Below are 25772 nucleotides of genomic sequence, written 5' to 3'. Positions count from 1 at the left end.
CTGTGGAAAATTCTGAAAGAGATGGGAATACCAGACCACCTGACCTGCCTCTTGAGAAACCTGTATGCAGGTCAGGAAGCAACAGTTAGAACTGTACATGAAACAACAGACTCATTCCAAATAGGAAAAGGAGTATGTCAAGGCTGTATATTGTTACCCTGCTTATTTAACATATGCAGAGTACATCGCGAGAAATGCTGGGCTGGATGAAGCACAAGCTGGAATCAAGATTGCTGGGAGAAATATCAACAACCTCAGATATGCAGATGACATCACCCTTATGGCAGAAAGTGAAGAAGAACTAAAGAGCCTCTTGATGAAAGTGAAAGAGGAGAGTTAAAAGATTGGCTTTAAGCTCAACATTCAGAAAACTAAGATCATGGCATCCTGTCCCATCACTTCATGGCAAATAGATAGAGATACAGTGGAAACAGTGACAGACTTTATTTTTTTGGGCTCCAAAAATCACTGCAGATGGTGACTGCAGCCATGAAATAAAAAGACGCTTACTCCTTGGAAGAAAAGTTATGACCAACCTAGACAGCATATTAAAAAGCAGAGACATTACTTTGCCAACAAAGTCCGTCTACTCAAGGCTTTTCCAGTAGCCATGTATGGATGTGAGAGTTGGATTATAAAGAAAGCTGAGTGCCAAAGAATTGATGTTTTTGAACTGTGGTGTTGGAGAAGACTCTTGAGAGTCCCTTGGACTTCAAGGAGATCCAACCAGTCCATCTTAAAGGAAATCAGTCCTGAATGTTCATTGGAAGGACTGATGTTGAAGCTGGAACTCCAGTACTTTGGCCACCTGATGGGAAGAGCTCATTTGAAAAGACCCTGATGCTGGGAAAGATTGAAGGCGAGAGGAGAAGGGGATGGCAGAGGATGAGATGGTTGGATGGCATCACCGACTCAATGGACATGTTTGAGTAAACTCTGGGAGTTGGTGATGGACAGGGAGGCCTGGCGTGCTGTGATTCATGGGGTCGCAAAGAGTCGGACACGACTGAGCGACTGAACTGAACTGAATAACAATTGAAGCACTTGCCTGAGTTCCATGAGTCATTCTATCAAAGTGTGGAACCTGCAAAGGGGGTGTGTTATGGAAAGTTCCAATTTTTTGGCCAATTAGAATGGAAGTGTGAGTCCCACAGGCACCCAGTACTTGCAACTGATGTCTGAAGTGGGACAGTCTTGTGGGCCTGGACCCTTCACCTCTGAAGCCTGACAGTAACTCCAGGTAGCTGGTGTCAGAATGGAATTGAATTGTAGGACACTGAGTTGGTGTCCAGAGTTGGAGATCTATCTTTGACATGGAAAGAAGCCACACAGTTGGTGTCATAAGTGTTATGAGTAAAAACAATTGACTCCTTTCTTCCTCTGTCTTGTCAGCTACACTGTCCACAGCACCCCTGTCACCAGCTTCAAATCTGGCTATTCAACTCATCCAGAGTTCCTACACGTACCTACCCTCACCTCTCTCCGTCTCTTCCTAGTTCTCACCACACCCAGGCTACTCCCCTCACAGCATCCACAAAGAGCTTTCTACATCAAGAATCTAATGATGCTGCTTGTACTTGAAACCAACTCTGTGGTATTAACGCTTTGGAAAATTAATTGGCAGCATCTATTCCAGGTGAAAATAGATTTCTACTATAATTCAGCAATTACACACCTAGATGCAGACCAATGGAACAAAAATAAGCATGATTTACTAAAGGACATGTACTAGTTATTCACAGGAATAACATTTATAGGATCCCTAAAGTGGAAACAACCCAAATGTCTATGAATATGTTCATATCATGGAATATCTTATAAACTTTTTGTAAGTGTATTTAAAATATTTATGGTAGCCCCATTGCCCTTGGAACAAACTCTTCAAATGGCCCTCATAGTCTTGCCTACTCTTACCCTTCCCACCTCTATGCCTTCATATTCCAGAAACCCCTGAACCACATCTAACTCTCCAGGGCTCACCAGACACACCATTGTCCCTGAATGCATCATAATTTTGTCGGCTTGATATTTTGCACTTTTCTGTCCCCTCTATGTAGAAATCCCTGATCCGATTTCCTGTCTCACCTGCATCACATCTACTTACCCTCCAGGTCTCATTTTAGACCTAATTCCTCTCTAGCAGTTTTCTTTAAGCCCCAGGCTGGTCTTTGATTGACACTCAGCTCCCGCAGACCCTTAGGATTCCCTCATCATATCTCAGACCCCTCTGTGTTGTCATCTTTGGTTACATGACAACTTCCCCACTGGACCGTAAGAAGCCCAGGGAATAGATCACCTCTGTCTTTGGCCACTGTTGTGCATCATAATTCTTTCTATTTCAGCATTGGGCCCATGATACAACATATGCATACAGATGAGCATCAGTTGATTTATTTGGAGAAAGAACCTGGTTCTAGACTTCTGCTCAGCTCTATCATGAAAGGTCCTTGCCAGTTCTCAGTGAAGCAGAGGTGGCTATTTCAACTTAAGCAATCATTCTAAATGCTCCTCTATTTAACTACATGTTGTCATAGACATTCCCCTACACTTTTATTCTCTTACTATTATTTTAATTTTTATTTATTTATTTTAATTGGAGGATAATTATAATATTCTAGTCAGAATGGCCATCATGAAAGAGTCTACAAACAATAAATGCTGGAGACAGTGTGGAGAAAGGGAACTCTCTTGCACTGTTGGTGGGAATGCAAACTGATATAATCATAATGGAGAAAAATATGGAGATTCCTTAAAATACTAGGAATAAAACTACCATAAATATGACCCAGTCATCCCCTTACTGGGCATATATCTTGAGGAAACCAGAATTGAAAAATACACAAGCACCCCAATGTTCATTGCATCACTATTTACAATAGCTAGGACATGGAAGCAACCTAGATATCCATTGGCAGGTGAATGGATGAGGAAGCTGCAGTACATATTATTTTAATTTTAAGTGTAGGATGCAACAAGGAGGGATAATGGAACTAACTTATCTGGAGTGTCCTCTATTTTCCAGATTCACTGCAAAACACACAAAATCCATAATCACATTTACTCTCCACACCCATCCTACAAGGTTCAGTTCAGTTCAGTTGCTCAGTCATTTCTGACTCTTTGCAACCCCATGGACTGCATTATGCCAGGCTTCCCTGTCCATCACCAACTCCCAGAACTTGCTCAAACTCATGCTCATCAAGTCGGTGATGCCATCCAACTATCTCATCCTCTGTCATCCCCTTCTCTTCCTACCTTCAATCTTTCCCAGCATCAGGGTTTTTCCCAATGAGTCAGTTCTCCACATCAGGTGGCCAGAGTATTGGAGTTTCAGCTTCAATATCAGTCCTTCCAATGAATATTCAGGACTGATTTCCTTTAGAATTGACTGGTTGGATCTTCTTGCTGTGCAAGGGACTCTCAAGAGTCTTCTCCAATACCAACAAGGTGAGAACTATTTGTCAAATAAAAAGAATGAGGCTCCAAGAGCTTTTAATACATTCCAAAGTGGTGGTAACAAGGAGTTGTTTTCAAGAACAAGTAGCACCATTAGATTCTTGATACAGAGAGCTCTTTCTGGATGTCGTGAGGGGAGTACACTGCTGACAGCAGAGGTGGGTGTGATGAGACCTAGGAAGAGATGGGAGAGTTATGGGAAGGGAGGTGCAGGCATCCTGGAATGTTGAATGGCCAGATTTGAAGCTGATTACAGGAGTGAAGTGGGCAGGGTTGCTGACTAGATAGAAGGAGATAAGGGCCAATTTTTTTTACTCACAACATTTAAGACACCAACTGTGTGGCTTCTTTCTACACCAAGAATAGTTCTCCAACTCTGCACACCAATTGGGTGTACTACAATTCATTTCAACTCAGACACTAACTACCTGAAATTACTGTAAGACTTCAGAGGTGAAGGGCTCAGGTCCACAAGACTGCCTCCACTTCAGACATCAGTTGCAAGTACTGGGTGTCTGTGGGACCCACATGTCCATCTGAATTGGCCAAAAAGTAGAACTTTCCACAAACCACTCCCTTTTCAGATTTCACACTTTAATAGAATGACTCATGGAACTCAGGCAAGTGCTTCAATAGCTATGACCAGTTTATTATAAAATACACAACTCAGTTCAGTTCAGTCGCTCACTCGTGTCCAACTCTCCGTGACCCCATGAATCACAGCACGCCAGGCCTCCCTGTCCATCACCAACTCCAAACTCAGGTACAGCCAAATAGAAGAGGAGGCATAGGCAAGGTGTAGGGGAAGGTGCAAGGAGCTTCCATCCCTTCCTGGACACACCACTCTACTGGCACCTCCATGTGGTCACGAGCTTAGTAACTCTCCAAATCGTGTTATTTGGGGAGCATTTATAAAGGTTTCATCACAGAGCCATGGTTAATTAAATCATTGACCATTGGTGCTTAATTTAATCTATAGCCCCTGGACACTTGATTCAAAGGCTAACTCATTGGAAAAGACCCTGATGCTGGGGAAGATTGAAGCCATGAGAAGAAGGGGAAGACAGAGGATAAGGTGGTTGGATGGCATCACCAACTCAACGGACATGAGTTTGAGCAAACTTTGGGAAAGAATGAAGGACAGGGAAGCCTGGCGTGCTGTAGTCTATGGGATCACAAATAGCCAGACACGACTAAGTGACTGATCAGCAGCAGCCTCTACTTTTGAGACTGGGCTTTCCAACCTCTTATGACAGGTGGACTGAATTCTGTCTCCTCTGGTCTCATAGAGGATCATTCACACACCAGTGCTGAGCAAATACACATGCACGTCACAGGAGTGCACCCATCTCACACCTCTGTCTCCCCCAGAGCCTCCTTTCTAGGTTAGCACCAACCACTTTAGGCCAAACCAGGATAGAGCAGTAGAGACAAGGCATACATAGAACAAAATTTCTCATGGTTGGTCTTTCTGGAGACCAGCCCTCATCCTGAAGCTACCTAGAGGCCCCCAGCCTGCAGTCATCTCATCAGCATAAAAAAGAAACATCACTCCTAAGATACTAACAAACTTATGAGCTGAGTGTCAGGAACAAAATGAAGAATGAGAGATCAAATATTTATATTTTATCCTAGGGTCACATATGCTAATGTCAGACTGTCTGGTTTAGAGCAGCAGGACAACAGTAATAGGGTAGAACTTGATTGAGAAGAGAAGTGAGGTTTTGCAGTTTGGCTAGAAGATGCTGAGAACTTAACCCCAAGAGAAGTCGTTCTCCGAGACCCAGCTCCAAGTTAACCTTTTTCTGAGAAGTCTTCCAACTGCCCTTTCCCTGAGGGCACTACAATGGATTGTCACTCTGGACTTCTCTAGCTCCTGCCTTCCCTCTGACTTGACCCTGAGGGGGTTGGGCATCTGTATTCAGTCTTTTCTCTCCCACAGCTAGTTGTTCCTCAGCCCTCAATAGGGTTGCAATCTCTCTAGTTGGTGGAGGAAGCAGAGAGTACAGGTGCCAGACAGTCCTCTGAGGTCCCAGCTGGTTTCTCCATACCCAGAGGACTGTCCTTTTGGTCTGGTTTCATGGACAGACTCTTGGGAACAGTCTGCTGGAGACTTCAGCAGGGATAAAGCACACTGTATCAGGGAGAGGAGCCCTTAGGTCTGGCCCCACCCCTGCCTGTGGATGCCACTGACAGCAACAAGCAGGACACTCTTCTGCCCTCCCCTGTTGGCATTTCTTGGAAGAGACAGACCAGGCAGAAGGGGGCCAGGAGAGAGAGGGTAGGAAGAAATGTGCATCCCTAGTTTTCACTTAGCCTATGTGGGACTGCGGTTCTGAGCCCAGGCTGATTCTGGCCCACAGTGCACATTTGGACATAAACAGGAATTTTTTTAGTTGTCACAGTTCATGGTGAGAAGGAGATGTTATTGGCATCTGGTTGGTAGAGGCCAGTGTTTCTGCTCAGCACTGTACAATGAAATGGACAACCAAAGAATGATGTGGCTTGAAATTATCATGAATGCTGAAGCTGAAGCTGAGTACTCTTTGATGTGTATAAGTTCTTGCACGTTTGGCTAGTTTTCCATATGCATATCTTTTTAATTTTTTGATTCTCAAATTAATGGGCTTTAATTTATTAGAGACCTTTTAGGTTTACAGACAAACTGATCAGAAAGTATAAGGAGTTCCCACTTACCTACTTTGCTATATAGTTTCTTCTGCCATTTACATGTTGCATTAGTGCAATACATTTGTTATAATTGAGAGACCTATATAGATACATAATAATTAACCAAACTCCAAGCTTACATTACACTTTGCTCTCTGCGGTACATTCCGTGGATTTTGACAAATGTGCAGTGACATGCATCAACTGTTCCCCTTTCGTACGATGTCGTTTCATGTGCTATATTTTTAATGTAGAATTACAGAAAGTTCACTCTGTTTTTTGCTTTATTCACTCAATTTTATTTTTAAAAATCCACTTACAATGCTATGCATGCACCTGGTTGGGGCTCCAGTGTTTGCATCCATCCCATCTTTCTGCCTTCTGCAGGCTTGTCCAAGTCCCCCACTAATAAAAGGAACATCCTTTAACCTGCTCCCCTATAAATAGGCTTGAGAAATTGAAATATACTTAGGACTGAATTTGCTGGAGTACAGAGCAAGCCTATTCTGAATTTCCATCATTCTACATTCTCACCAGCATTGCAGGAGGATTCTTTTCTCTCCATAATCCAAGCATTTTCTAATTGGGGGAATTAAATAATTATACAGTGAAATTCCCCTGTGTGTGTATGTGTGTGTGTGCCCACTCCCCTTCCCTGTTTTACTGAGTATCTTTACACTTGGCACATCTTTACAAACTCCTGTAATTTCTTTGCTCATATCTGTACCAAGATTTCTAATTCGTGTTCATTCTTCTAGATAGTATTTCTTTGTCAGTTTTACACAATGCAATTATTTTTCCCAATGTTCCATCTGCCTAACTTTATCCAGGATTTCCTTTGTGAATAAAAATCCTTAATGTTGATGCTTGCATTTTTAAAAATATCCTTAGCATTTGTGTCTTGGAATAACAACAAACTAATTCACTTGTTCTTTCTTCCATTAACTTTGGTTGAGATTACATATTTATGTCTTGATATTACATATTTATGTCTTGAATCTATCTGAATGCCACTTTTGCATTTGTTCTTGGGCAGAAATTCAGATTTACTTTGCTTCATGAAATGAACAGTTTTCCCATCAAAAAGAAGTTAACAATCTTATCTTTTCCCTTTGATTTATGCTGCCACATTTATCATATTCAGTTCAGTTCAGTTCAGTCCCTGAGTTGTGCCTGACTCTTTGGGACCCCATGAATCACACACACCAGGCTTCCCTGTCCATCACCAACTCCCGGAGTTCACTCAAACTCGTGTCCATCAAATCAGTGATGCCATCCAGCCATCTCATTAGGTTTTGAATAATGAAGGGATATTTTCTGAGACATGAAATTGATTTAATCAATGCCTCCCAAGTGGCTCAGTTGTAAAGAATCTCCCTGCCAATGCAGGAGATGCAGGAGATGTAAGCTCAATCTCTGGGTCAGGAAGGTCCCTTGGAAAAGGAAAATGGCAACCCACTCCAGTATTCTTGCCTGGGAAATCCCATGAATAGAGGAGAGTGGCAGGCTACAGTCCATCAGGTTGCAAAAGAGTCAGACATGACTTAGCAACTAAACAACAAACAACATGTCTAATCCAGGTTCACACTTTTAAAAAGTGGCTATGACCCTATAATGTTCTCACTACCCAGGAGGGTATATCTCTCTTGTTTATTTAATTTTTAACATTTTGCATATTGATGTTTTTATTTTTTTCTGGATAGATGATAAGGTCATTTCCCTTCCTATCTTTATGTATCTGCTTTCTTTGTAGAACTGCTCATGGCTTTCAGTTCCATGTTAAAGAACAACAGAGACTGTGAGTAACCTTGGCTTATTCCTGTTCCTATAGAATGGTGCATGTAAACGTCCCCACTTGGTATATAGTATTAGCTAAGTTTCTAGTATGTATTCTTTGTCTAGCCAAGAAAGTCCCCTTCAAGTTTGTGTCATGAAAAGGTTTTTTGAAGAATCACAAATAAGCATACATATATCAAATCATTATTCTGTACACATAAAACTAATACAAGGTTATATGTCAATTACATAAAAAATTTAAAAATCATAAATAGTAGTTTAATTTTAGAAAATATATTCCTTCCTGGATCAAAAGAATTCTATCATTTTTCTTTTTCAGTTTGTTTATGTGATGAATTAATGATGCTGTACCTTCTTGTCATTCATATGATAAATCAACATCACCTGATCATAACACACTAATGTTAATACATCATTTTATTTGGTTAAGTAATATCTTTTAGTGGATTATAAAATTTGCAAGGATAGGTAAAGTGGACCTGTAATTGTCATTTCTTATAACATTCTTACCTGGCTTTAGAATCAGGTTGCATTAATCTGATGAAATGAGCTCAGCGGATTTCATGTTTTTTTAAGCATATATGTAAGATATTCATCAAGTGTTCCTCAAAGGTTTAAGAGCACTCACTTGTAAACTGGGACCAATGATTATAGGAAGAGAAAGTCTTTAACCATTTCAGTTTATTTAAAACTTTTTTTGAATATCTAGGGTCTCTATTATTTTCTTGTACTAGTTCTGCAATTTTATATGCTTCTGGAAATTCATTCATTTCATTTTTTGTTTCAATTTCTGAACTTATATTTTATTACTACTATTTCTATTTACTTAAAAGCATCTCTTATTTTTGTATTTAGTTCCAATTTTAATTTTAGTTTTCAGTTTGTTTGTTTTTTTTTTTTTTGGTATTTTCTCCTTCTTTCTATCTTGTTAATCTGTTCCAATCAGCTGACTTTCATTGTGTTAAGCATTATTTTTTGGACAAAGTGTCTTGATAAATATATTTAAAGATGTGTACGCCCCTCATAGTAATGTTTTAGGTTAAAACTTTGACATTTGATGCTTACATTATTTAATTATAAATATTTCTTCATTTAATATATTATTTAATACTGAAACAAATGATTATTTAATAATATGTTTATTTCCCACTTATGGAATTGGGAAAGCTACTGGTTCTCTACTGATTTCCATTTTTAATGCATTTTAATCTATTTATTATTTATACTTCCAAGGAATGAAGGATTTCTCTATGTCCTAAAATAGGGCAAGATTTGGTTAAGGCCCTCTGTGTACTTGAAAAAAATGTTTAATTTTGTTTGGTAAAGAACCTAAGTGTGTCTAGGAGCTAATGTTTGAATATTATTAAAGAATTGCAATGAATAATTCCAAAATTGCATTTCTAAGCTCTGTTTAAACTTCCAACTTCAATTTTTTATCTAGTACTGATTTAGCTATTTCTATTTTATAACTTTTTCATTGAAATTATGTTGAATATTTCTTCCTAATATTCATATGTATATTGTTGTATGTGTTAATCATATGTAGCAGGTTGCTACAATTTTCTTTCAGCTTACATAAAATATTCCTCTTAGGCCCATCCTGTGTGCATATGTGTAATTTTTATATTTCAATTTTATTTTAAACTGGTTATATTTTCCTTCACAGCCTTTTTATAAGAAAAATCACATTTAAATGAATAACTAAATAAAGAATAATCCCTATTATTTGTATTTCATCATTCATTCACACCAAAAGAGACTCTAGTTCCTTAAAACTACTTTCCAGCTATTTATCTAAATCAATATCCCATATTGTATATTGTTATTATGGCCTTTGCATGTCTATCCATTTTTTCTTGATCCTGGTTTATTGATAAGAACAGACCAACTGTTCTGTGTAGAGTTTCACCTTCTAGATTTTCTGATTGATCCCTCATGGTGTCATTTAGCTTATTCCTTCCTCCTCTGCATGTGATCACCTTTTTTGATACTCAGTGGGTATGTTTTGAATCTGGTTTTGGCATCCTTTAACATTAACACATTTTCAGTGAAAGTTCCATTTTACAATGGAAGAGATCTCTTAAGCTTCCATCCATGACCAGATCATCTCTCCAAGGAACCTTGTTCTTTTTACTGGCATATGGTAACAGAGATTTTATGGCTATTATTACAATTAATTTCCTTGTTCCTGCTTTCAAGATTGCTGCCTCAGATTTCCTCTGGTACACATTTTCCTGGCATATATTTGTCCATTGTTTCATTTTCAGATTTTCCATTTGGTTCTTTGGAAGATCAAGTACAAAATGTGAGCTAGGATGCCAGAAGTGAAAACCAATAAAATAGCATGAAAATAAAGATGAATGGGTTACTCAATAAAAGGACAAAGATTATCAGAGAGAAAAGATTTTTCAGAACACTAATAACCAAATATATGTTTTTTAGAACAGAAGCACTATTCAAGAGAATATGACCCAGATCATCCATGTCTGTTTTAATTATTACAAATCTAGATTCTTTTATTTCTTTCCATCACAGTTAATAAAAATAACCCAGTAGCCAAACAATATCTTAAGCACTTAAGGAACTGATCTTAGTTTATCAATATCACATTAATAAATGGTAGAAGTGCAAAAAAGCAAAATGGCTGTCTGAGGAGACCTTACAAATAGCTGTGAAAAGAAGAGAAGCGAAAAGTAAAGGAGGAAAGGAAAGATATAAGCATCTGAATGCAGAGTTCCAAAGAATAGCAAGGAGAGATAAGAAAGCCTTCCTCCGCGATCAATGCAAAGAAATAGAGGAAAACAACAGAATAGGAAAAACAAGAGATCTCTTCAAGAAAATTAGAGATATGAAGGGAACATTTCATGCGAAGATGGGCTCGATAAAGGACAGAAATGGTATGGACCTAACAGAAGCAGAAGATATTAAGAAGAGGTGGCAAGAATACACAGAACTGTACAAAAAAGATCTTCACGATGAAGATAATCATGATGGCGTGATCACTCACCTGGAACCAGACATCTTGGAATGTGAAGTCAAGTGGGCCTTAGAGAGCATCACGACGAACAAAGCTAGTGGAGGTGATGGAATTCCAATTGAGCTATTTCAAATCCTGAAAGATGATGCTGTGAAAGTGCTGCACTCAATATGCCAGCAAATTTGGAAAACTCAGCAATGGCCACAGGACTGGAAAAGCTCAGTATTCATTCTAATCCCAAAGAAAGGGAATGCCAAAGAATGCTCAAACTACCGCACAATTTCACTCATCTCACATGCTAGTAAAGTCATGCTCAAAATTCTCCAAGCTAGGCTTCAGCAATATGTGAACCGTGAACTTCCAGATGTTCAAGCAGGTTTTAGAAAAGGCAGAGGCACCAGAGATCAAATTGCCAACATCCGCTGGATTATGGAGAAAGCAAGAGAGTTCCAGAAAAACATCTATTTCTGCTTCATTGACTATGCCAAGGCCTTTGACTGTGTGGATCACAATAAACTGTGGAACATTCTGAAAGAGCTGGGAATACCAGACCACCTGACCTGCCTCTCGAGAAACCTGTATGCAGGTCAGGAAGCAACAGTTAGAACTGGACATGGAACAACAGACTGGTTCCAAATAGGAAAAAGAGTACGTCAAGGTTGTATATTGTCACCTTGCTTATTTAACTTATATGCAGAGCACATCATGAGGAACGCTGGGCTGGAAGAAGCACAAGCTGGAATCAAGATTGCGGGGAGAAATATCAATAACCTCAGATATGCAGATGACACCACCCTTATGGCAGAAAGTGAAGAGGAACTAAAAACTCTCTTGATGACAGTGAAAGAAGAGAGTGAAAAGGTTGGCTTGAAGCTCAACATTCAGAAAACGAAGATCATGGCATCTGGTCCCATCACTTCTTGGGAAATAGATGAGGAAACAGTGGAAAGAGTGTCAGACTTTATTTTTTGGGGCTCCAAAATCACTGCAGATGCTGATTGCAGCCATGAAATTAAAAGACACTTACTCCTTGGAAGGAAAGTTGTGAACAACCTAGATAGCATATTAAAAAGCAGAGACATTACTTTGCCAACCAAGGTCCGTCTAGTCAAGGCTATGGTTTTTCCCGTGGTCATGTATGGATGTGAGAGTTGGACTGTGAAGAAAGCTGATTGCCAAAGAATTGATGCTTTTGAACTGTGGTGATAGAGAAGACTCTTGAGAGTCCTTTGGACTTCAAGGAGATCCAACCAGCCCATTCTAGAGGAGATCAATCCTGGGTGTTTATTGGAAGGACTTATGCTAAAGCTGAAACTGCAATACTTTGGCCACCTCACGTGATGAGTTGACTCACTGGAAAAGAGTCTGATGCTGGGAGGGATTGGGGGTAGGAGGAGACGGGGACGACAGAGAATGAGGTGGCTGGATGGCATCACCAACTCGATGGATATGGGTTTGAGTGAACTCCGGGAGTTGGTGATGGACAGGGAGGCCTGGCATGCTGTGGCTCATGGGGTCGCTAAGAGTCAGACACGACTGAGCGACTGAACTGAACTGAACTGAACTGAAGTACTATTATGGACTCCCAGGTGGCTCAGTGGTAAACAATCTGTGTGCCAATGCAAGAGACATGGATTCCACCCGTGGGTCAGAAAGATCCTCTGGAGGAGAAAATGGCAACCTGCTCCAGTATTCTTCCTGGGAAATCCCATGGACAGAGGAGTCTGGCAGGCTACAGTCCATGGAGTCACAAAGAGTCAGACATGACTGAGCGACTGACCATGAACATAAGCACAAAGTACTATTATGATTTACTACATCTTACTGATGAAGATTGTGAGACTAGTGTAGATGTCTTCAATTGCCATTTAACCTATGTTAGAGTCTCTGTTTTAACAACTGGGCCTTCATCTTGTTTCTGATCTCCCCAGATGCAACCTCCTCGTCTGGTCAGAACTACAGCACAGTGTCTGAATTCATCCTCATCGGCTTCTCCAACTTCCCTCAGCAGCTCCTGCCCACCTTCTTCCTGCTGTACCTGCTGATGTACCTGTTCACGCTGCTGGGGAACCTGCTCATCATGGTCACCATCTGGAGGGAGCACAGCCTCCACACCCCCATGTACCTCTTCCTGTGTGCCCTCTCCATCTCTGAGATCCTGTTCACTGTTGCGGTCACCCCTCGCATGCTGGCGGACATGCTCTCCACCCACCACTCCATCACCTTTGTGGCCTGTGCCATCCAGATGTTCTTCTCCTTTACGTTTGGCTTCACCCACTCCTTCCTGCTCATGATCATGGGCTACGACCGCTACGTGGCCATCTGCCACCCCCTGCACTACAACGTGCTCATGAGTCCCCGTGACTGTGCCCGTCTTGTGTCCTGGTGCTGGGCTGGTGGCTCAGTCATGGGGATGATGTTGACATTGTTAGTTTTTCACCTCAGCTTCTGTGGGTCTAAGGAGATCCACCATTTTGTCTGCCATGTGCTTTCCCTCTTGAAGTTGGCCTGTGGGAAGGAGACAGCCTCTGTCACCATGGCTGTGATCCTGGTCTGTGTCACGGCCCTGATGGGGTGCCTCTTCCTCATCGTCCTCTCCTATGTCTTCATCGTGGCTGCCATCTTGAGGATCCCCTCCACTGAGGGCCGGCACAAGACCTTCTCCACCTGTGTCTCCCACCTCACCATAGTGGTCGTGCACTACGGTTTCGCCTCCCTCATCTACCTCAAGCCCAAGGGAGCCCATTCTATGGACAGTAACACGCTCATGGCCACCACCTACACGGTCTTCACCCCCTTTCTCAGCCCCATCATTTTCAGTCTCAGGAATAAGGAGCTGAAGAACGCCATACAGAGAAGTTTCCACAGAACCTTCTGTCCCCTAAGTTCCTGATGGCCAGTTTGGTGGTATGGAAGGTGACAAATGGTTTGGGTTTAATAATTTCTATCTCTATAGAACTCCCGTAGTGATTCAGGTCTGTAAATTACCCACACTCCATAGGAGTTTGATGCACGCTAGCTATTAGCTTTTCTCCAATTTCCCCCCTTCTGCCATAGACTCTATCAAAACAATCTCTTTTTTTTAACTGGAGTATAATGGCTTTACAATGTTGTGTTAGTTTATACTTTATAACAAAACAAATCAACTGTATGTATACATATATCCCTTCCTTTTGAACCTCTGTCCCACCCACTCCACATCCTACCCCTCTGGGTTATCGTGGAGCACCCAGCTGAGCTCCCTATGCTTTAACAGCAGGTTCCCACTAGTCAACTATTTTACACATGATAGTGTATATATGTCAATCCTAATCTCCCATTTCATCCCAATCTCCCCTCCCCCAACTATACCCACATGTCATTTCTCTATGTCTGTGTCTCTATTCCTGCCCTGAAAATATGTTCATCTGTACCATTGTTTTAGATTCCTCATTTATGTGTTAATATATGATCTTTGTTTTTCTCTTTTGACTTACTCCAGTCTGTGCCTGAAAAGGAATGAATATATGTACATGTATAACTGAATCAATATGCTGTACACTTGAAACTAACGCAGCACTTAAAATCAACTATATGCCAATAAAAAAATTTTTTAAGATAAAGACAGACTCTAGGTTCATACTCAGTTCAACTGACTCACTTTTGTTCCTTTTTATGGCTGAGTAATATTCCATTGTAAATATGCACCACATCTTCTTAATCCATTCATCTGTTAATGGATATCTAGGTTGCTTCCATGTCCTGGCTACTGTAAATAGTGTTGCAGTGAATATTGGGGTGCATATATCTTTGTGCCCAGTGAGAGGAACTCCATCCCATTATTTTTGCCTAAGAATGTATTATTTATCTATAGGCAGGTGGAGAGCACCACATGGATGTGTCAGGACCCTGATGCAGCCGATTCTTATTGAATGGACTAGTAAAAGAAGACTTTATTTCCCCATCCTCCCAAATTAAAAAAAACAAAACACTAGAATAACCTGAAGATAAGAAGAAATGCTGCCAGGACTGTGACTTTTTCATATATGAAGCACTGTGTCTAGTGTTTTGTTACTTTTGTCTTTTAAAAAAAAATTTATTGGTGTATAGTTGATTTACAGTGTTGCATTAGTTTCAAGTATACAGCCTATTGATTCAGTTATAACATGTACATATACTCATCCCTTGTCAGATTCCTTTCATATATAGCTTATTACAGAATATTGAGTAGAGAGAATTCCTTGTGCTATACAATAGGTCCTTGTAGGTTATCTGTTTTACATATAGTATTGTGTATATGTTACTCCTAAATTCATAGTTTATCCCTCCCCGTCATGTTGCTCCTTCGGTAACTGTAGTTTGTTTCCAAAGCCTCAGAGTCTGCTTCCTAAATAAGTTCATTTATATCACTTTTAAAATTAGATTCTACATATGAATGTTATCATGAATATTTATCTTTCTCTGTCTGACTTACTTCACTTACTATGATAATCTCTAGTTCCATCCATGTTTCTGAAAATGACATTATTTCATTTTTTTTTTAATGGTAGAGCAGTATTCCTTTTGGAGAAGGCAATGGAACCCCACTCCAGTATTCTTGCCTGGAAAATCCCACGGACAGAGGAGGCTGGTGGGCTGCAGTCCATGGGGTTGCTAAAAGTCGGACACAACTGAGCAACTTCACTTTCACTTTTCACTTTCATGCATTGGAGAAGGAAATGGCAACCCACTCCAGTGTTCTTGCCTGGAGAATCCCAGGGACGGGGGAGCCTGGTGGGCTTCCGTCTATGGGGTTACACAGAGTCGGACACGACTGAAGTGACTTAGCAGCAGCAGCAACACCTAAACAAAAACCTGATTCAAGGTTTTAGATTATTGATTCAATTTCTTTACTTGTTTTGATATGTTCACATTGTCTATTCCTTTATAAGTCAGTCTTTGGATTTTAAGGAATTAAAAATTTCTTCTTCTAGGTTGTCCTTTTTGTTGTGTATAATTGTTCATTATAGTCTCTTATGATCTTTTCCATTTTTGTGGTATCAGTTGCAATATTCCCTTTTTCATGTCTGATTTCATTTGCATCCTCCTTTTTTTTCTATTTAGTCTACCTGAAGGTTTTTCCATTTTGTTTATCTTTCCAAAGAATCAGCTCTTATTTTCATTGATCTTTTCTGTTGTTTTTCTAGTCTGTATTTTGCTTCTGCTTTTATCTATTTTATTTCCTTCTTTCTATTAACTTTAGCCTTTGTTTGTTCTTCTTTTTCTAATTCCTTTGGGGGGTCTGTTTTCCTCTTAATGTAGATGTTTATCAAAATAAACTTCCCTCTTGGAACTACTTTAGCTGTATCCCAAGTTTTGGTGTATTGAATATTCATTTTTCTGTCTTCCAATATTTTTAAAAATTCTCTTTTGTTTTAGTTATTGACCTAATGGTTGCTCAGCAAACAAAAGTCTAGGACTGGATAGCTTCACAGGAAAATTCAATCAAACATATAAAGAAGAGCTAATACCTATCCTTCTCAAACTACTCCAAAAAGTTGAAGAGAAGGGAACACTTGAAAAGTGACCTGTCTGCTTATATCTTTGGGACATAATATAAACTCTCCTGTGGTCAAGAGATCATGCTTCATCTTCAACATTACATCCCAGCCCTCCCCAGCTCTCCAGCTTTTCTAAGTTTCTGGAAAAAAGAAAGCATGCTCAGACCTCAGGGAGTTTGCACATGCTGTTGATTCTACCTGGAATACCCTTCCTCTGGCATATTCTACATATCCTTGAGTCTAACCTTGAATGTCACCTCCTCAGGAAAGCCTTCCCTAATTTTCCCATACTAAGTCATCACTCCTATTATAAGCCCTCATAGAGACTTCTTTCTTTTCCTTGTACCTTTTAATCACAATATATCATGTATATTAATTAGTGTGATTTCTTTTAATAGTCACATCTTTATCTCTCCACTACTGTTTGCTTCCTTGAACACTGGAATCAGGGTCACATCTAAATACTTCAATGATGGATCCCCTGTAGCATTTAAAAAAGTGTCTAACACACACAGTAGGTGCTCAATAAATTTTTGTTAAGTATATACATCAGGGTTTATTACTTGGCACTATTGACATTTGGGGCTGGCTCATTCTTTGCAGTGGGATCTATCTGTTTTGTGCATGGTAGGGCATTGAGCAGCATCTCTTACCTTTACCCACTAGATATTATAGCACATCTCCTCCTCTTTTGGTTGTAACAACCAAAAATGTCTACAGAACCTTCCCTACAGAACCAAGTGCCCTCTGGAGTCACTGGTGAGAGCCGCTGGAGTACAGGAATGAAGGAAGACCTGGCTGATGCTCCCAAGTGGCAGAGTCATGCCCCTTTTTGTGGTTCTTACCATCAGGTCCATATCTTGGTGGGAGTCCTGACATTTCTCTGTGTGTCTTTCCACCAAGGATCATGGGAACTCTTCAAAGACAAGGGCTAGCAGTAGACCCATCTCTATTTTCCCAAAACTAGCACAGGATTTGGCACACAGAAGGCCTCAAATAATTACTAAACAGAGGTTCAACTTATGGAGAAAAACTGAATGTAGATTTGAGATAAATGATGTATAGTTACCATTCAACTTAAACATGAATACTCATTTTTTTTAACTTTGGCTAATTTGATTAATTTATTGCTTATACATTTCAACTATATTTTGTTATTGTATACATGGACTTCCCAGATGGTACAATGGTAAAGAACGTGCCTGCCAAATCAGGAGACACAGGAGATGTGAGTTCGATCCCTGGGTCAGGGAGATCCCCTAAAGTAGAAAATGGCAACACACTCCAACATTCTTGCCTGGAAAATTCCATGGACAGAGGGGCCTGGTGGGCTATAGCCTGTGGACTCACAAGGAGTTGGACATGACTGACCACACATGCGTGGTTTCATGATTGTTGTGTGTAGCAGTATCACCATAACCTAGTGTCCATTAAGTGTTATAAATTGTTATTTTAAATAGCTGTAAAAATTCATATTCCAAAACAATTTAACTTTGTCAGTGAAACTTTTTTAAACATTGAGATATGATTGACAGATAACATCATGTAAGTCTATGGTATACAGTATGATTTGATACATTTATTTATTACAATATGATTATCACTGCAGTGTTAACCAACACATCTATCATATCACATAATTATCATAACTTTTTGTGGTGGAACAATTAAGATCTAGAGTCTTAGCGACTTTGAAATGTCTAATACATTATTATTGTCTATGATCACTGTGCTGTACTTTAGACCCCCAGATCTTATTTATCTTCTGGTTGATCTACTGGTTGCAAGTTTGTGCCCTTAAACAACATCTCCCCAATTCCCCCACCCCTCATTCCTTGGTAATCAACATTCCACTCTCTGTTTTTTATGAGTTTATCTTTTTCAGATTCCATTTATAAGAGATAGTATACTGTATTTGTCATTCTCTTGAATACACATGCTTTCAACAAATTCTCAGTACTATTATGTGTGGTCAACTTTAAATCCTCCACTCATACCCAAGGGATATCATTACACATGGTGACTAAGGACTAAATTTAATCCTGGACTCTGCATTCCTCATTGTTCAACAAACAGTTCCACACTGACTTATGTGCAATGTCACTCTCTCACGGAGAAAGTGATTTCTTATGGTGGGGCTTTTTTCCTTAACTCAACTTGAGAATTCTCTGTACAGCTGCTCAAGATTAACATTTGAAATGTGGTGGCTTCCCTGACTTTTTCTGAAGCTGCGTATTACTGTTTCTAACTGCTACTGCACAGATCCATGCAATGTTAAAATTCAGGGGTGTTTTGCTTTCCTCTATTGTAATCTGGCTTAGGCTTCTGTAGCCTCACAAAATTTGTGTTGTGGCAATATGTTGCTGCCCAGAGGAGGGTAGAGGCTTGACCTATTCCTTTTGACAGAGTTGATAAGAAATCCAGGGTAGGTTGATAAGAAGTCTGGGGTCCCCAAGGAGGGGAAAGGGGTATGGGGCTCTCAAGAAGGAAAAAGAAACAAACTTTTTTTTTCTACATTGCTTCATCTTAGTCACATAAGACATTTCTTCTTAAACTCTGAGTTGTTATGACAACAATCTTTAAGACTAACTTTCTTTAAGCCCAGAGCTAATGATTACACAACAAAATAACACATCTTGCTCAAAGGTACCTTTTTCCTTATACTCTGTACTAATGATTATATAACAACAATGGACAACTATTGGAGGAGACGTTTCTCCTTTCTAACAAGAACCTTGTGACTAATCTTGTTATCTTAAGATGACAAGATAACTTATGTCATGGGAGTGGCTCTAATAAAAATATATAAGACCTTGATAAGACTAGCAAGTGGGATACTCTCCATTTCCCTTCTGATGTCTATGTCAGAAGCGTTCTCTAGCCCTTTTCACTGTAATAAAACTTCTGCCACACAAAAACTCTGAGTGATCAAGCCTGGTCCCCAAAGCTATATCTTCTTCTTCAGAGATCACGAATCCAACATCATTCACTGTAAGCTATCACTTTTCTCTTAGCAGTTGGGTTTATGGTGATGGGAGTAATTAGATCATCCTGGTTTCTGGCAGAAGAACAAATTCCAGGTTTAATGCTACCTGACAAAGTGTTGTGCAAGAAATAGGAATCAATGAACCTGACTTTCTCAGTGTTATCATCACATACATCTTTCCACCAAGAATATATGGAGAATGATGTTTAACCGTTTTGCAAACATTTGAATGTTGCCTACAAGAGTCCTTATAAACCATATAGCATTAGGCAAATATAGGCTATTAGGTGCTTACAGGGTGCCATCTCTAATAGTAGCCTCTGGTAACCTGATTTAACTATTTCCAAGGAATTCCTCCAAGATAATCACTTTTTTTTCCTGGCTAGAGTTTGCTGAGGAAGGTCTTCTTCATGGCGATCTTCAGCTCCTTGTTCCTGAGACTGAAGATGATGGGGCTCAGGAAGGGAGTGAGGACCGTGTAGGTGATGCCCATCAAGGTGTCTATTTCCAGAGACTGGGGACCCTTGGGCTTGAGGTAGATGACAGAGGCAAAGCTGTAGTGCTCTATCACCACGGTGAGGTGGGACACGCACGTGGAGAAAGCTTTGTGCCGGCCCTCGGCTGAAGGGATCTTCAAGATGGTGGCCACAATGAAGGCGTAAGACAAGAGGATGAGGAGACAGCAACCCAGCAGGGTGGAGATACACACAAGTCCTAAGCCCATGGCCAGAATGGAGACATTTTCTCCACAGGCCAACTTCAGAAGAGCCTGCACATGGCAAACAAAATGATGGATCTCATTAGATCCACAGAAAGTTAGTTGGAAAATGGCTACTGTCACGACCAAGCCAATGACTGAGCCTCCAGCCCAGGACCAGGCCACCAGGCAGGCACAGCCTCGGGGGCTCATGAGTGCGTTGTAGCGCAGGGGGTGGCAGATGGCCACGTAGCGGTCGTAGCCCATGACGGTGAGCAGGAAGGAGTGGGTGAAGCCAAACGTGAAGGAGAAGAACATCTGGCTGGCACAGGCTCTCAAAGCAATGGAGTGGTCAGTGGAGAGCAGGTCGGCCAGCATGCGTGGAATGACAGCAAAGGTGTAGAGGACCTCCGAGATGGAGAGGGCGCACAGGAAAAGGTACATGGGGGTGTGGAGGCTGTGCTCCCTCCAGATGGTGGCCATGATGAGCAGGTTCCCCAGCAGCGTGAACAGGTACATCAGCAGGAACAGCAGGAAAAACATCAGCTGAAGGTGGGGGAAGGTGGAGAAGCCGATGAGGATGAATTCAGCTGCTGATGACAAGTTGCCTCCCTTCATGGGGGCTGTTCCTGAAGTGAGGTGTGACATGGAGAGGTCAGCTACTGGATGAAAGGAGGTCTTCAGCTTCCATCATTCCTGGCTCTGCCCCAGGGGCTGCTCTTGATCCTGATAAATGGCAGGTGACCTTGGCTGAATTCCTACTCTGTGCCTCCTACGATTTAATCTTCTCATCAGTATTGTGGGGAAGGAGGGTGTGTGTGCTATTTTTATCACTGTCTAAGGAAGGGTTGGGCTTCCCTGGTGGCTCAGAGGTTAAAGCGTCTGCCTCCAATGTGGGAGACCCGGGTTCGATCCCTGGGTCGGGAAGATCCCCTGGAGAAGGAAATGGTAACCCACTCCAGTATTCTTGCCTGGAGAATCCCATGGACGGAGAGGCCTGGTTGGCTACAGTCCACGGGGTCGCAAAGAGTCGGACACGACTGAGCGACGGAACGGAACGGAAAGAAGGGTTAGGCTACCCACTCCATTATTCTCGGGCTTTCCTAGTTGCTCAGATGGTAAAGAATCTGCCTTCAATGTGGGAGACCTGGGTTCAGTTCCTGGGTTGGGAAGATACCCTGGAAGAGAGCATGGCAACCCACTCCAGGGTTCTTGCCTGGAGAATCCCCATGGACAGAGGAGCCGGGTGGGCTACAGTCCATGGGATGGCAAAGAGTCAGACATGGCTGAGCGACTAAGCACAAAGTATCTTGAGAATACACATTGAAAATATTTGAGAGAGTCTAAGCAACTTGTTTATGGTGCAGCTGTCAAAATGGCAGAACCCATGCCTAGCTGTCCCCAAACACTCTACCTTTCCATCACTTCTACATCTTCCAAAAATGGAAAAAGCTTACAACCATTGCTGCTCTGCCCTTCTACTCCCTTCTGATAAGTCTTGTTCTTTTCAGAGCTTCAAATACCATGTTGTTGTCGTTCAGTTGCTCAGTCGTATCTGACTCTATGTGACCCTATGGACAGCAGCACACCAGGCTTCTCTGTCCATCACCATCTTCTGGAGCTTGCTCAAACTCATGTCCATTGAGTCAGTGATGCCACCAAACCATCTCGTTCTCTGTCATCCCCTTCTCCTGCTTTCAATCTTTCCCAGCATCAGGGTTTTTTCTAATGAGTCAGTTCTTCACATCAGGTGGAGGCTCAGATTCATCATTGGTCCTTCCAATGAACATTTAGGATTGATTTTCTTCAGGATTGACTGGTTTGGGATTTGTCTGGATGTCAAATACCATGAGACATCCCTATTCCATGGCTACAGTCATTTGGACCTGTGCACATCTTTAACTTCACAAGCATCAATCAAATGTTTTCCTCTGGAGTTGAGTTATTCATGCAAGGAATCTGAGGCAAGACACTGTGTAAAAATAATGTTTTGGTTGTTTTCCAGATCCCATGAGCCTATCTGTGTGTTCTGAGGCAATGCACCACAGCCATCTGACAAAGGGATGAGAGAGTCAGCTGACAGACTTGAAATCCCTGCTCTTCCCACTGTGTGAAATGGAGCAATTTGTTCACCTCTCTGTGCCTCTGTTTCCCTATACCTGTCTCAAAGAAGTTTTTGAGAAGTTAATGAATTATTCTTGGACTATGATCTGGAAAACAATAGGTGCTATATATGATAATTATATCAATACACTAAATATATATTGTCTGTGCTCAGTAACTTCAATTTAATGAGATTTCAATATGTCTTTATAAATAAAGTACCAATTTTTATGTGATCTTTCTTATTAGGCAATGTCAACTGTAAAGGCATGAAATACCAATCTACTTTCCACCTCTGTGGTTTGACCTGCTCTGGGCAATATGGACTCATACACTATGTAGCTATTGAGGTCTGGCTTCTTTCACTCAGCATAATGTTTCTGAGGTTCATCCACATTGTGGCATATATGAAGAACTTCATGCCTTTTCATAGACAAACAATATTCCTTTATGGATAAACCAAATTCTTTTTTTTTTATTTTAATTGGACGCTAATTACTTTACAATATTGTATTGGTTTTGCCATACATTGACATGAATCCGACCCGGGTGTACATGTGTTCCCCATCTTGAACCCCCCTCCCACCTCCCTCCCCATCCCATCCCTCTGGGTCATCCAAGTGCACTAGCCCCGAATTTTGTTTACCCAATCACCTATTTTTTTCTTTTTAAAAATACTTTAAGGGTTTTATTTTTTAATTAATTTTAATTGGAGGCTAATACTTTGCAATATTGTGGTGGTTTTTGCCATACATTGACATGAATCTGTCCCGGGTGTACATGTGTTCCGCATCCAGAACCACTTTCCACCTCACTCCCTATCCCATTCCTCAGGGTTGTCCAAGTGAACCGGTTTTGAGTGCCTTGTTTCATGCATCGAACTTAGACTGGTGATCTATTTCACATAAGGTAATATACATGTTTCAATGCTATTCTCAAATCATCCCATCCTCGCCTTCTCACACACAGTCCAAAAGTCTGTTCTTTATATATGTGTCTCTTTGGTGTCTCACATATAGGGCAATTGTTACCATCTTTCTAAATCCATATATATGCGTTAATATACTATACTAGTGTTTTTCTTTCTGACTTACTTCACTGTGTATAATAGGCGCCAACTTCATCCACTTCATTAGAACTAATTCAAATGTATTCTTTTTAATGGCTGAGTAATATTCCATTGTGTATATGTACCACTGCTTTCTTATCCATTCATCTGCTGATGGACATCTAGGTTGCTTCCATGTCCTAGGTATTGTAAACAGTGCTGCAATGAACATTGGAGTACATGTGTCTCTTTCAATTCTGTTTTCCTCGATGTGTATGCCCAGGAGTGCGATTGCTGGGTCATATGGCAGTTCTATTTCCAATTTTTTAAGGAATCTCCACACTGTTCTCCATAGTGGCTGTACTAGCTTGCATTCACACCAACAGTGTAAGAGAGTTCCCTTTCCTCCACACCCTCTCCAGCTTTTATTGTTTGTAGACTTTTTGATAGCAGCCATTCTGACTGGTGTGAAATGGTACCTCATTGCGGTTTTGATTTGCATTTTTCTGGTAATGAGTGATGTTGAGCATTTTTTCATGTGTTTGTTAGCCATCTGTATGTCTTCTTTGGAGAAATGTCTGTTTAGTTCTTTGGCCCACTTTGTGATTGGGTCGTTTATTTTTCTGGAATTGAGCTACAGGAGTTGCTTGTATATTTTTGAGATTAATTCTTTGTCAGTTGCTTCATTTGCTATTATTTTATCCCATTCTGAAGGCTGTCTTTTCCACCTTGCTTATAGTTTCCTTCAGTTGCAAAAGATTTTAAGTTTAATTAGGTCCCATTTGTTTATTTTTGCTTTTATTTCCAATATTCTGGGAGGTGGGTCATAGAGGATCCTGCTGTGATTTATGTCAGAGAGTGTTTTGCCTATGTTTTCCTCTAGGAGTTTTATAGTTTCTGGTCTTGCATTTAGATCTTTAATCCATTTTGAGTTTATTTTTGTGTATGGTGTTAGGGAGTGTTCTAGTTTCATTCTTTTACAAGTGGCTGACCAGTTTTCCCAGCACCACTTGTTAAAGAGATTGCCTTTTCTCCATTGTATATTCCTTCCTCCTTTGTCAAAGATAAGGTGTCCATAGGTGTGTGGATTTATCTCTGGGCTTTCTATTTTGTTGCATTGATCTATATTTCTGTCTTTGTGCCAGTACTATACTGTCTTGATGACTGTAGATTTGTAGTATAGTCTGAAGTCAGGCTGGTTGATTCTTCCAGTTCATTCTTCTTTCCCAAGATTGCTTTGGCTACTCGAGGTTTATTGTATTTCCATACAAATTGTGAAATTATTTGTTCTGGTTCTCTGAAAAATATAGTTGGTAGCTTGATAGGGATTGCATTGAATCTATAGATTGCTTTTGGTAGTATACTCATTTTAGCTATATTGATTATTCTGATCCACGAACATAATATATTTCTCCATCTATTTATGTCATTTTTTATTTATTTCACCAGTGTTTATAGTTTTCTATATATAGGTCTTTTGTTTCTTTAGGTAGATTTATTTCTAAGTATTTTATTCTTTTCATCAAAATGGTGAATGGAATTGTTTCTTTCTGTTTTCTCATTGTTAGTGTATAGGAATGCAGGAGATTTCTGTATGTTAATTTTATATCCTGCAACTTTACTATATTCATTGATTAGCTCTAGTAATTTTCTGGTGGTGTCTTTAGAGTTTTCTATGTAGAGGATCATGTCATCTGCAAACACTGAGAGTTTTACTTCTTTTCCAATCTGGATTCTTTTTATTTCTTTTCCTTCTCTGATTGCTTGGCTAAAACTTCCAAAACTATGTTGAATAGTAGTGGTGAGAGTGGGAACCCTTGTCTTGTTCCTGACTTTAGGGGAAATGCTTTCAATTTTTCACCACTGAAGATAATGTTTGTTGTGGGTTTATCATATGTGGCCTTTATTATGCTGAGGTATGTTCTTTCTATGCTTGCTTTCTGGAGAGGTCTTTATCATAAATGGATGCTGAATTTTGTCAAATGCTTTCTCTGCATCTATTGAGATAATTATATGCTTTTTATCTTACAATTTGTTAATGTGGTGTATCACATTGATTGATTTGTGAATGCTGAAGAATCCTTGCATCCCTGGGATAAAGCCCATTTGGTCATGATCTTTTTAATATGTTGTTGGATTCTGCTTGCTGGGATTTTGTTGAGGATTTTTGCATCTATGTTCATCAGTGATAATGGCCTGTAGTTTTCTTTTTTCGTGACATCTTTGTCTGGTTTTGGTATTAGGGTGATGTTGGCCTCATAGAATGAGTTTGGCAGCCCACCTTCCTCTGAAATTTTCTGGAAGAGTTTGAATAGGATAGGTTTTAGCTCTTCTCTAAATTTTTGGTAGAATTCACCTGTGAAGGCATCTGGACCTGGGCTTTTGTTTGTTGGAAGATTTTTTATTACAGTTTCGATTTCTGTGCTTGTGATGGGTCCGTTAAGATTTTCTATTTCTTCCTCGTTCAGTTTTGGAAGGTTATAATTTTCTAAGAATTTGTCCATTTCTTCCAAGTTGTC

General features: G+C 40.4%; 2 protein-coding genes across 2 annotated transcripts; one reads left to right on the top strand and one right to left on the bottom strand.

Annotated features, from left to right (window-relative positions):
- Positions 1-7890: 7890 nt before the first annotated feature.
- Positions 7891-13793, top strand: LOC129558493 (olfactory receptor 10H3-like). Its single transcript, XM_055429675.2, has 2 exons — positions 7891-7924; positions 12832-13793. Exons 1-2 carry the CDS (start codon positions 7903-7905, stop codon positions 13791-13793), a joined length of 984 nt encoding a protein of 327 aa, XP_055285650.2. The 5' UTR covers positions 7891-7902.
- A 5994-nt stretch (positions 13794-19787) lies between these two features.
- On the bottom strand, positions 19788-20720 carry LOC129558492 (olfactory receptor 10H1-like). The gene has a single exon (XM_055429674.2). It carries the CDS (start codon positions 20718-20720, stop codon positions 19788-19790), a length of 933 nt encoding a protein of 310 aa, XP_055285649.2.
- Positions 20721-25772: the final 5052 nt, after the last annotated feature.

The sequence above is a fragment of the Moschus berezovskii genome, chromosome 8 (genome assembly GCF_049115385.1).
Source record: "Moschus berezovskii isolate FMDL1 chromosome 8, NW_MosBer_1.0, whole genome shotgun sequence".
Classification (NCBI taxonomy): Eukaryota; Metazoa; Chordata; class Mammalia; order Artiodactyla; family Moschidae; genus Moschus; species Moschus berezovskii.
Note: the sequence above shows the minus strand (reverse complement) of the source record. Positions and strands in the feature narration are given on the sequence as shown.